General features: G+C 38.0%; 1 protein-coding gene across 1 annotated transcript; it reads right to left on the bottom strand.

Moving 5' to 3' along the window:
- Positions 1-4,946: 4,946 nt before the first annotated feature.
- On the bottom strand, positions 4,947-11,963 carry LOC107798727 (putative tocopherol cyclase, chloroplastic). Its single transcript, XM_016621758.2, has 10 exons — positions 11,466-11,963; positions 10,650-10,894; positions 10,086-10,165; positions 9,695-9,771; positions 8,522-8,691; positions 7,527-7,624; positions 6,966-7,073; positions 6,679-6,795; positions 6,329-6,478; positions 4,947-5,414 (listed from the first exon to the last, which is right to left on the bottom strand). Exons 1-10 carry the CDS (start codon positions 11,783-11,785, stop codon positions 5,238-5,240), a joined length of 1,542 nt encoding a protein of 513 aa, XP_016477244.2. The 5' UTR covers positions 11,786-11,963; the 3' UTR covers positions 4,947-5,237.
- Positions 11,964-12,305: the final 342 nt, after the last annotated feature.

Below are 12,305 nucleotides of genomic sequence, written 5' to 3'. Positions count from 1 at the left end.
TCTGGATTTCAATACAGTACAGTTGGACGGTAATTTGACTTATGACGTGGAACCGGTGGCTATTTTATACCGGCAAGTTAGAAAGCTGAGGTCAAAGAGCATAGTATCAGTGAAGGTGCAGTAGAGAGGCCAGCCAGCCGGAGAAGCTACTTGGGAGATTCATCAGGAGATACGGAGGAAATATCCACACTTATTTGAGACTCCAGGTATTGTTCTAAACCCGTTCGAGGACGAACATTTGTTTAAGAGGGGGAGAATATAACGACCTGGCCAGTCGTTTTGAGTATTATAACCACGTTCCCCCATTTACTGTTCAATTTATGCTTTATAGTTATTTTATGACTTACTGTGTTAGTGGGTTCGGGTTCGGAAGGAATTCAGAGTGAAATGAGACACTTAGTCTCATAATTAAAAATTTAAGTTAGAAAAGTGGACCGGATATGGACCTATGTATAAACGACCTCGTATTTGAATTTTGATGATTCCAATAGCTCTGTATGGTGATCTTGGATTTAGGAGCGTGTCCGAAAAATTATTTGGAGGTCTGTAGTGGAATTAGGCTTGAAATGCCGAAAGTTAAATTTTTAAGAAGTTTGACTGGGGGTTGACTTTTTTTATACCGGGGTCGAAATCCGATTCTAAAAATTTGAATACCTCCGTTATGTCATTTATGACTTGTGTGAAAAAATTAAGGTCAATCGGGCGTGATTTGACAGGTTCCAGAGTCATTTGTAGAAATTAAAAATTTTAAAGTTCAATAGGCTTGAATTGGGGTGTAATTCATGGTTTTAGCGTTGTTTGAGGTGATTTGAGGATTCGACTAAATTCGTATGATATTTTAGGACTTGTTGGTATATTTGGTTGAGGTCCCGAGTGCCTCGGGTGATGTTTTGGATGGTTAACGGATCAAAAATTGAACTACAACAGCTGCTGCAATTTCCTTTTGCTGGAAATTTCTTTTGCCAGAATCGAGCCCAGAATCAAGCCATGATCGAGCCCAGGGTCGAGGGCCACGATCGAAGGCAGGGTCGAGGATCAGGATCGAAGCCACGATCGAGCACAGGGTCGAGGGCCACGATCGAAGGCAGGGTCGAAGACATGATCAAGGCCAGGATCGAGGGACAGGATCGAGGGTCAGGATCGAGGCCCAAGATCGAGGCCCAGGATCGAGGACCTCGATTGAAGGCCAAGATCGAGGCAAAACCGAGGCTGTCTGGGCAGTATTATAAAATAGGGACTTCGTCCCATTTGCCATTTTTGACAAATTGGAGCTTGAGAAGAGGAAAATTTTAATAGATTTTCAAGGAAAACTTGAGGTAAGTCCCTTGTAATCATTCCTACTCCATAATATTGAATTATCATTGAATAATCCGACTAGATTACATGATTTTGAGGTGTAAATCGGAGATTGGAACTTAGAAATGTGGAAATAAGATTTTGTAGATTTGAGGGTCGAGTTGAGGTCGGATTTTGGTAAAATTAGTATGGGTAGACTCGTGATTGAATGGACTTTTGGATTTTGTAACTTTTGTAGGGTTCTGACACGTGGGCCCCACGGGCGATGTTTTAGCTAAATTTTAGATTTTTATGAAAAATTAGTATTTTCTTATGGAATTAATTTCATTAAATTTTTTTGACTGAAACAAATTATTTGTGACTAGATTCGAGGCATTCAGAGGCCGATTTGCGAGGAAAAAGCATAGCAGAGTAAAGAATTTCACGTTTTGAGGTAAGTAACAGTTTTAAATCTAGTGCTGAGGGTATGAAACCCCGGAATTTTGTATCATGTGATTATTTTGGAGGTGACGCACATGCTAGGTGACGGGCGTGTGGGCGTGCACTGAGGGGATTGTGACTTGGTCCATCCTGTGAAGCTGTAAAGTTGAATAACTTGTTGTTAGCTATATGCTCTTTATGTGTTGAAGAAATTTGACTGTAAATCATGTTAGAAATCATGCTTAGGCTATGTGATAGTACTGTTGGGACCCACAGAAGTCATGTTCTTGTTGAATTATTTGCTAATTGCTATCTTGTGCTCAGTCATGATTTTACATGCGTATCATACCTCAGTCTTTCTTGATATTTGTTGATGCACTATGTTATCTTTGTTTGGGTTGAGCTTTGTGATTTGTGAGAGCCCGAGAGACTAGAGAGGTGGAGGACTGAGTAAGGCCGAGGGCCTGTTAGTAATGTAAGGATATTATGGCACGTGAGTTATCCGTGCAGGATATTATAGCACGTGAGTTGTCCATGCAGATTATGGCGCTTGGGCTGTAGGAGCCCCTCCGGAGTCTGTACACCCCCAGTGAGCGTGGGTACTCATTGAGTATGAGTGTTGAGGGCTGAGAGCCGAGTGATGAGTTGAGTGACTGTTGCCTGAGAGACTGTACTTGCTTTACATTTGTTGTTGCACTTGGTTCCTATCTGTCATTATTGTGAAATCTCTGAAAGAATTTATATCCGGATTACATGAACTTGAACAGTATAAAATTGATTTGACTTAAACTGTCGGATTTGAAAGAATGTCTATTCTTTGCTGAAATTACTGAAAGTGAACTATAATTGTGTAGCTCGTCATTATCTTCAGTTCCTTAGTTATTATTGTTACTTGTTGAGTTGGTTGTACTCATACTACACCCTGCACTTCGTGTGCAGATCCAGGTGTTCCCGGACATAGCGGGTGTTAATCATTTCACGCAGTTGATTTTCAGGAGATTTTGAGGTAGTTGTCATGTTCCGCAGACCTTGTCTCTCCTTCTCTATCTCCTTGTTTACTGTATTTGGTCTCAGACTATAATAGACCGTATTTTCCAGACTTGTATTTATATTAGATGCTCATGTACTCAGTAACACCAGATTTTGGGAAGTGTTCGTGTCAGTATTTGTGAAATTTTGTATTGTATTAAATTATTATATTTTCAAACTTAAGAGAAATTGTGGTTTATCGAGATTATCGGCTTGCCTAGTATCGAGATAGGCGCCATCACGACAGGTTGGGATTTTGGGTCGTGACATTTAATCTCGTTCCCCCCAAAAATTATATTGATCGTCAAACGCAGAGGATCCTCTCCTGCTTTTGAAGGTTCCGCGTTATCGCGACTGCGGTCGTAATTGTTTTTAGCCTGATCACTCAAAAATTCTCTGAGATGGCCATTTTTCAGTAATGTCGCCACCTCTTCGCATAGATGCCGGTAGTCCGCAGTCCGGTGACCGTTTGTCCTCTGGTATTCACACAAAAAATTAGGATCCAGCTGCACTACAGTGACGTTGAAGTTGTATTCAGAAATCCTGGGGTAGCGAATCTATCTGTTGACCGGAAACCTCTATCGCGTCCTTCGGCCCGTTCATAGGGCAAAAATCGACCCTTTGAAGACCGTTGATTTTTGTCGAAATCATCTTTTGATTTCTCCTTATTCTTCTCCCGTTCCTGACCCTTGGCCGACGCCGAGAAACCAAGTTGATCATCCTCAATCCTTATCTTTGACTGGTACTAGTTGTGAACACCCGCTCTTGTTGTTGCCTGAAACTCGAGCAAACATTTTTTCAATTTCCGGTAAGCGTCTAAACTTCTCAGATTCAAACCCTTGATGAATGCTTCAGCTGCCCATTCGTCCGGTACAGCCGGTAGCAACATCCTTTCCTTCTGGAATCTGGTCACAAACTCCCACAGCAACTCGTATTCTCCTTGTGCAATCCTGAATATATCGGTCTTTCGAGGCTGTACCTTTCTGGCCCCGGCATGGGCCTTGATGAAAGAGTCTGAGAGTATATCAAGAAAGTGTATGGAGTGCTCGGGCAAAAGCGAATACCATGTCAGGGCTCCCTTCGTAAGAGTCTCCCCGAATTTCTTCAGTTAATACTGACTCAATCTCGTGGGGAGCTACATCGTTCCCCTTCACTGCCGTTGTATAGGTGGTGATGTGCTCCTGAGGATCTGAAGTCCAATCATACTTTGGCACGTCTGGCATTTTAAATCGCTTCGGGATCGATTCCGGTGTCATGCTTGGTTTGAACGGCAATTGTGTGTACTTCTTTGAGTCCGACCCTTTCAGCACTGGTGGTGCGTCCGGAATTTGATTGATTCGGGCGTTTATCTCCCTCATGAACCACATGAGTTCGGTTTTAAAAGGATCATTCTCATTGTTGTTACCGGATCTGCCACCGTTCCCCCCGGCTCTATCAAAGCCGACTTCGCCCCTTGGGGTGTTGTTATCGACCCTCTGCGTTGTTTGATTCGGGGGAGCACCAGGAGGAACTGCACCTTGTCCATTTGCATTGTTGGAAGCACACGACAACGCCTGCTTTAATTTCGTCATGACCTAATCATGCCGCGAAAGATGGCCCATAATGGTCCTTCGTTATTCCCTCTGGATCCTTACTGTTTCAACGACGTGCTCATCTTCAGCATCGCCAGGGGTTGCCTCTCGAACATGTCGTGGATATTGCTCTTCGTGAACCGGCGTGGCCTCATTCCCCTCGTTGCGGGTATCACTTATGGAAAGAGGTATTTCTTACTACACAGACTAACTTCTTTTCTCATAACAGAGGTGTATTTCAGTTTTCGTAGAAAGAGGATTTTTTTTCTGACGACATTAGGTTGAAAACGTCTCTCCGGAAAACGTTTTTAGTTTTTCCTGAAATCTTTTTCACCATGTTTTGAATCTTTTTCCATATCTTTTATAATGATGATAATGCATGCTATGTTTTAAGGGACAAATAAAAGTTTGGTGCATCCACATGATTTGATAGCTTATGGTTACAAATGAAATGTTATATGTTTCGTATATGATGAAATATCAAGTGATGAATGTTTTAGATACGCATACAATTTCATTCTTAGGAGAATATGAATTATAGAGTATGCATCTTTTTTCTTGTCTCACTTTTGAGATAGTCTATGAGACTTACCGAGTACTAATGAACCAGGTTAGAAGAATCATGCACAATTGACTCCAAAAAGATAACTTAGTTGTTGAAGCATAAGAGTAACAATCCGAAACTTTAACGTTCGAATTCCACCTACAGTACTTGACTTGAGCCCATCTGCTCCCACCGTGATGGACAAGATTACATATGTTTTAATCGAAGTGTGCCTAGACACCACAATATAATATATAAATAAAATCACCTGCAACCGCAAATTCTTTTCCTTTAATTTTGGTCAATACTCAAAAGGCAAGATTATGCTATTTATTTACAAAATGTAATCAAGAAGAAACTATAGCCTTTTGCGTTGCTTACAGGCCAGGGGGTTTGAGAAATGGAGTGAAGCGGAATATACCATCCAAATCCACAGGAACGTTAATAGCTCGAGTAACAATTTCTGGCATCTGTGCTTTTCCCTTCCATGTGTTGAACCATGGTCCTCCCCCAACTTCTAGACCTGCCATATTGCTTGTAACATCCAAAATAACCTACAAAAAGCAACAACGTCGTTGAAAATAAACGAAAAGCGATTAATGTTGAAGTAGAGCAAAACTGTTGGCTGACAACTGGATCAAAATATGACGTAAAGAAGTTATGAAATAGGACGACATCCGCCATTTTGTTTGCATCAAAACTGTACCATAAAATTTACATTTTCAAATCTCTTTCTATTGCACCAGTGGCTAAACCAAGGTACTCTGTTAACAGGTGAAATTTTAGTGGTTGGAGGGTAAGGAGTTATTTACCTTAACTGCAATACGTTAATTGGTAGAGCAGACCACCAAAGTAATATATGTAGCGTTATCATTCTTTAATATATTTGAATTGTTTGCTTAACAAATTGGGCCAATAAATTGTATAGAACTGTCTAATGTGGAATTATATCGAGTAAAAAACTGAACATCGCAAAACAGAAATGTCAAGCTAAGTAATTTGGGTGAAAGGAAAATATCCCCAAAATTTAACAAAAATAAAAGTCATAGACAAGCTTAGCAAGCACATGAAGTGGATGATATGAATTGTAGAGATCTGGTATGTAGTGAACAGTAATGCAATAATTATTATGTGATAAATAATAATGCAAGGCTCTTTTGCGGTGAATAACAATACATGTATTGTTATACAGAAATTTCCTAATTTAGGGGCATTTTTGTCTTTAAATATTCTTATCCACTATTGTTAATACAAGTATTCTTATTCTGCATTTTGTAAAATAGCACAAATTCAAATATAAGTTATATCGACATTCATAATACAGGAATCTGGTTTCAGGTATTCTACTACAGAGTTGGAGTATATGGAAACAAGTTTTCTTATCCCCAAACTATACGACCCCTAAAAAATTCATTCATCTCTACTTTAACTTCCAAATATGGTAAGTATGCCCCAAAATAACATGTACCTTTCCTTTACTTCCATTACTCTTTCGTTCCCACAATTGCAGTCTTAGATCACCGAAACAAGTGTCTCTACATGCAGGAGCGAGACCCATCTCATCTGTGGGAGCGCGTAATGTGGTACCAGGATCTTCCACCGTTGCTTCCAGTTCTACCTGTTCAAATCACATATCCAAATTAGGTATCTAATGCATCTACCACAAACACGCTAAAATCAGCTTCCCGCTAATTAATGAAATTCAGGTCTTTAATAGGGCATTAATTTCATTTGGTACAGACAAACCAATAGCTACATTGGCTTCAGCACTGACGCAAGATATCGGAAAGGAGTAATATTCTGAAAATGCAAACTTACTGTATGTGTCTCATTCTCCCCAAGTATATGCCATTTACCCCATTGAGCAATTTCCCAACTAACGCTAGCATTCCATGGAACAAATTCATAGAAAATACCTCCATAGTGAATTCCTATCTGCAAGATTTGTAAAAGATAAGGATTAATAAAGGTAGTGAAATTACATAGTAAAGCCAAAACTAGCAAAGTAGAAGCTTTCAAGATACAGCATGAAATACCATCCGTCTAAATGCATTGCTCAAATCAAGTTCGAATAAAACTGGTAACCAATGAAGAAAAGGAAGTACCAAAGCAGCATTTTCGAAAGTCTGACTCAATCCAGGAAGTTGCCTCAATCCACCACCAGCAGTCAAAGCAACATCTCCAATTGCACCTTCAAAGACACTGCATTGCACCTGTAATTAAAAAGATTGGATGCAAACTGAGAAAGGAAAATAATGATGCATTGCAGTTCCAGTACTAAAGAATGTCATTTACGACAAGTTTGATGAGCAACTAATTGTGTTCTTTGCATATTAGTCTGTTCAGCCTGACACCTACCCTTCTTTTTTCTTTTCCCTTCCAAATTTCAAGAAAACATAGGAGATCTAAGTTGACACACTGGCTAATTGAATAACAAATAGTTCATTGATTCTTCAGCCGAGTTTACCTATCAGAAATCTCATGGAGGGTATACCCTGAATGCCAAATATCTGATCCCAAAACTAGTGATCCAAAAAAAAGAAAGAAAAAAGTAGACACGATATACATAATGGTTCACAATTCTTGAGCAAAGTTGGATACAAACAAGAAGCTGCAAATAATTGAATGTATTCTGCAAAGTGAGATGCCAAGGAGGTAAGAGGTACCCAAAACCACTTTCTTGGGAAGGCACCACCCCAGTTCTTTTCAGAGTACGAAGGAGCATTTTGAAACTCATACCGCTGACCATCCCACTCTATCCAGCCTGGCAGAAGAGATCATGATTAGGTACTTCCTCTTATTCCTTTTTATGTTTATCAAACAAATAACAACACATTGCACTCAACTTTATAGCTGATAAATATTTGCATTTCAACTCTAATCGTTAAAGTACATGAAATATGGATCTGGTTTCTAAAGCATAGTCCAAAATACCAACCTTCTTTTATTTCTTATTTTGTAAGTGTCAAATACCAATCCTACAGTTCTGCGACTCTCAATAGGGTCTCAGGGTGACCCTAAATGGACTTGAAATGCTTTTCAAAAGAAAGAGTTCTACTTTTAACCCAGCTAGTATATAGTTGAAAAAGAAATAGTCAAATGATCAAATCTGATTTCACAATAGCATATCTGTCACGTGGTTATCGGAGATCACAATTTAGATAAAAAGATCATAAAGATCCAGGTTCTCGTATTAATCCTGATGACTTGGTAAAAATGAAGAATTGGAGGACCGAAAAGGAGGATGTAAAGAGGCGTATAGGACCTTATAAGTCCAAACTGGGGCCAAGAGATCAGACTGAAAAAATTATGAGTTTAGATTAATGAAGAACTTCCAACTCATACAACAGAGAACCCCATGAAATGATATATGAGCAGAGAAATTCTTGATAAGCTAAAGCCTAACTGAAAAGTTGGGAAAAGAATTACTCCCTCTGTTTCAAAAAGATAGTCCTAGTTTGACTTGGCACAAACTTTAATAAAGAAGGGAAGACTTTTAAGATATTTGATCTTAAATAAGCCATAGCATTGTGTGGCTGTAAAACTTTAGAAACTTGTGGCCTGAAACATGCCATAGCATTTGTGTGGCTATAAATGCTTCTTATTAAGAAAATATTGAAAGGTGCCCATCTTTTTGGCACAGGGAGGAAGTAGATATTACCTGTTGAAAGTCCAGCTGCCATGCATATTTGCCAATGCGGTTCAAATACAGGAAAAGCAGCAGGCCATCCTGCTGTGGACTTCTGCTTTGAGTTAACGTCACCCCATCCATAAATGGGCCGCGTGCTATACTCCCAGCTAGCAGTTTTCACAATTTCAGTATAATCTGTCCTGTCAAGTTGAGTCATGTCAATCGATCAGCACCTATATGATGACCGTACAAAAAATTAACATACAAATCTATTTCTTTTTCTTCCCAAACTTTGAGCAGAAAGTATATTAGGACTTAATCTACCTTAATTACAAGATAATAAAGGCCAAATATCCTTCAAATGTGAGAGAAGCCTAGGACCAGAGATTGCTCTTTGAGAGATGGGTAAGGCAATCCACAGGTTTTAAGAAACTTTTTTTTTCAGGTAAGGTTCACAAAACTTGTTTGATGCTTGAAAGGAGAACTTTGCTTGAAAAGAAAGACAGCAGCAATTGTTTGCTAATAACTAATGCTAATAGCATGGTAGCATACATTATACAACATTAAGGCAAAAGAGCTGCTCAAGAGAATGCTATTACAAGACGACAATACAGCTCTTTTGAGAAGGAGCTATACATCTCTTAACAGAGAACTGATTGATACAGCTCTATGATGCAGGTATAAGACACAATAATTGGTTCTCTAAACTCTAAAATAAAGGTGACGTAAAAGCTATCATAAGAAGATAATACGAGTTATAATTCACTAGTGACAACTACAATGAAAACTCCATTCTGGTCCATTCAGATGTACAGTAAGATCCTTGCTTTGTGCAACAGTGTAGCTGCTACAACCTTTGATATGCTTGTTATCAAGTGTTGAATACAAGATCCTAGGGTTGTCAAATCCAGCACCATCTTAGTATTGAACTGAAAAAACATATCTTCTCCAAGAAAAGAAGCAAAGCACAAAACATTCCCCGCTTCTCAAGTGAGGGAAACTAAAAGGAGAAACAGTATATCAAACTCTTTACATAATGTAGAATTAAGTAGCCTAAGAAGGTGAGATAAAATACTTAATACCCAAAGAGTATCATAACAACTTGAAGCAAAAAATGCTGCTGAAATTGATTTCTGCTACACTCTGTTTCAAGACAATACGCATATTGGAAACAACACAAGAAACTTTTCAAGAAATTAGTACCTCCCGTCATCGCGAATACTTCCTTGATGCCAAAGTGGGGTAACTTGAAAGCCCTCTACAACACGGCGATTAAACTCCTGTACAAGCCATTAGAAAGACATAAGGTCAATCATAGGGCATACTGGGTATGTGAACGATAGAGTTTTCTTATAGGAAATGTCACCAGTGAACGAAAAGAGTGCCTCAAGTTTTTATTCATTTAGTCATACAGCTAGCCTAACTATTATAGTAAGACCAGCAACACGAGATTGAGTAATAAGCCTAGCTTTTTGCTTTATTTTTCCACACAAAACATGGATTTACATATTACTTGTCAAAAAACATGATCTCTGAAAATATATTACTAAAGGAAAAAGACAGTTTAACTGAGGGCAGAAAGAAATGGAGAGACCTGAGGAGGAACTTCTTTTTTTGGAGACCTAGCACTATTTTGGGTAATGAAGGTGTTCCCAAGCATCAGTTCATGGCTACCTGATAATGAGATACTGTTATTTGTTAGCGCGCTGGAAAGTTTTTAAAATGAACAATGGGACAGAATAACATACTACAATAGGGGAAACAATACTAGTCCTTCTCCGACAAGAGACGATTCTAGGTAGGATATGAAATAAATAAACAAAGACTATAGGCTATATTGAAAAGTAATCCTCTTAGAAAGATTTGACTCGTAAAGAATAAGAGAGCATTCATGAGTAAAGAAAACCATTGGACTTTACATCACCGTGGTCTTAACAACACTGTCGAGGTGGTCAAAAAGAGAAAACTCATGATACATAAAGGAAGACAGAAACCTTCTTCTGCTAAAAAAGAAGGAAGATAAAGAACAGGAGTAACTTTCATTTACTGAACCACTACTAAGCATGAGAAGAGAAGATCATCCACTTCAATCCTAGTACAACAGAAACACATTATCAGCTCAAAATAAAGAATCACATAGAAAAAAGTAAAAACATACTTCCCCAGAAGTTTGAAGACTCTTGAGTATATTGACAAATATACTTGTCATCTGGACCAAGAATTTGAGCTCCCACTCCAGTAAAGCGAGGTCCATATTGCAGCTCCTCAAAGCTACTCAATTTCTTTGGAAATGCAGGATTCTCTACAGAATACATAAAGCAGAAACTCTGTCTGCATTCTGGAATTGATACCTTAAAGAACCAACCTTCAAAGAATTTTCTGCTACTTCCATCAAAATGGTACCTAAGACATCAAAATAAAAAATGACTTATACTGCACCAAACTACCAAGTAAATTATCACTAACGGATCCATCCTCCTACTACATTGCATTCTAGATATCAAAAAGCAAACTCTAACTCCAAACTACTTCACCCCTCCAATCTTTTCAGAAAACAAGTACTGCACTTTTCCAATTCTTCTAAACAACTTTCTCTTCCATGTTTCAACTAAAAATCAAATATATAAATTTGATGGGTGCTTAAAAATCAAATATTTTTGAGAAAACTACCGTTTTATTTCAAATCCATTCAACTAAATCATCAATTGGCAAGTATTTCAATTATTAAAAATCAAATATTTAAATTTGATGAGTGCTTAAAACTCAAATCTTTTTTGAGAAAATTACTGTTATATGTCAATATCATTCAACTAAATCATCAAAACGGCATGGATTTCAATTAAAAATCATTTACTACATAAATTTGATGGGGTGCTTAAAATCAAATATTTTTTGAGAAAATCACTGTTATATGTCAATTCCATTCAACTAAATCATCAAAAACAAAAAGGGCATGGATTAGTAGTCTTGTTACCCGCTATGAGGAGTTCGAAGCGGACGATTAGAAGGTGTAGAAGAGTAAATCGGTTTTACAACCTCCCTATTTTCCTCTTTAATCATTTCAACAGATGAATCAGCTCCTGCGACTGCTTTCACTACACATGCATGTCTTGATTTTTGACACTGCAGCTTCAAGGTTGATGAGAAAGTGTTCAAATTCTTGAACTTGGTCAAAGAGAGAATTTTCCCATTTGTCACTGAAGTTGCAGAATTAGTAACAGTCCAAGAAAATCCAAGGTTTTTCTTTGGCTGACAAATTGGAGAGATGGTGGATAAATTGTATATGTTCTCCATTGTTGTACAAGATTTGAGAGGTTTAGTCAATTGGGTTTTGGAGCATTGCTAATAAGAGGTGAAGTGAGAGCTGCAACTAGGAGTATTATTATTTTCTGGTATTTTATAAGGTGACTTGTCGAATTTTTAATCTCACTAAAACAAGTGTGCAGTTTGCAACCAGCGACGTGAATAATGTGAGAAATATGTGATCTGCAAATTACTGCTACTAAATTGACCACGTTTACCCATAAGCTTAATTATTTTCTTGACACCTATAAGGTTAATTATTTAGCATCATAATTTCTAATTTTAAGGTAAATGATGCATTGAAAAATATGATGATTAGAAAAATATGCGATCCCAATGGTATTTTTAATTTCTTATAGAGGTTTGAAATTGTTTAGGAGAGAAGTCAGAATAGAATAACATACCAAATTATTTAATGATATATTGAGAAGTGTAGGATGCCCGACCAACTTAGAGAAAGTACCTTAATTCTATTACAGTAATTTATAATAATAATAATAGAGTCAACTAA

This window comes from Nicotiana tabacum, chromosome 23 (assembly GCF_000715075.1).
Source record: "Nicotiana tabacum cultivar K326 chromosome 23, ASM71507v2, whole genome shotgun sequence".
Classification (NCBI taxonomy): Eukaryota; Viridiplantae; Streptophyta; class Magnoliopsida; order Solanales; family Solanaceae; genus Nicotiana; species Nicotiana tabacum.
Note: the sequence above shows the minus strand (reverse complement) of the source record. Positions and strands in the feature narration are given on the sequence as shown.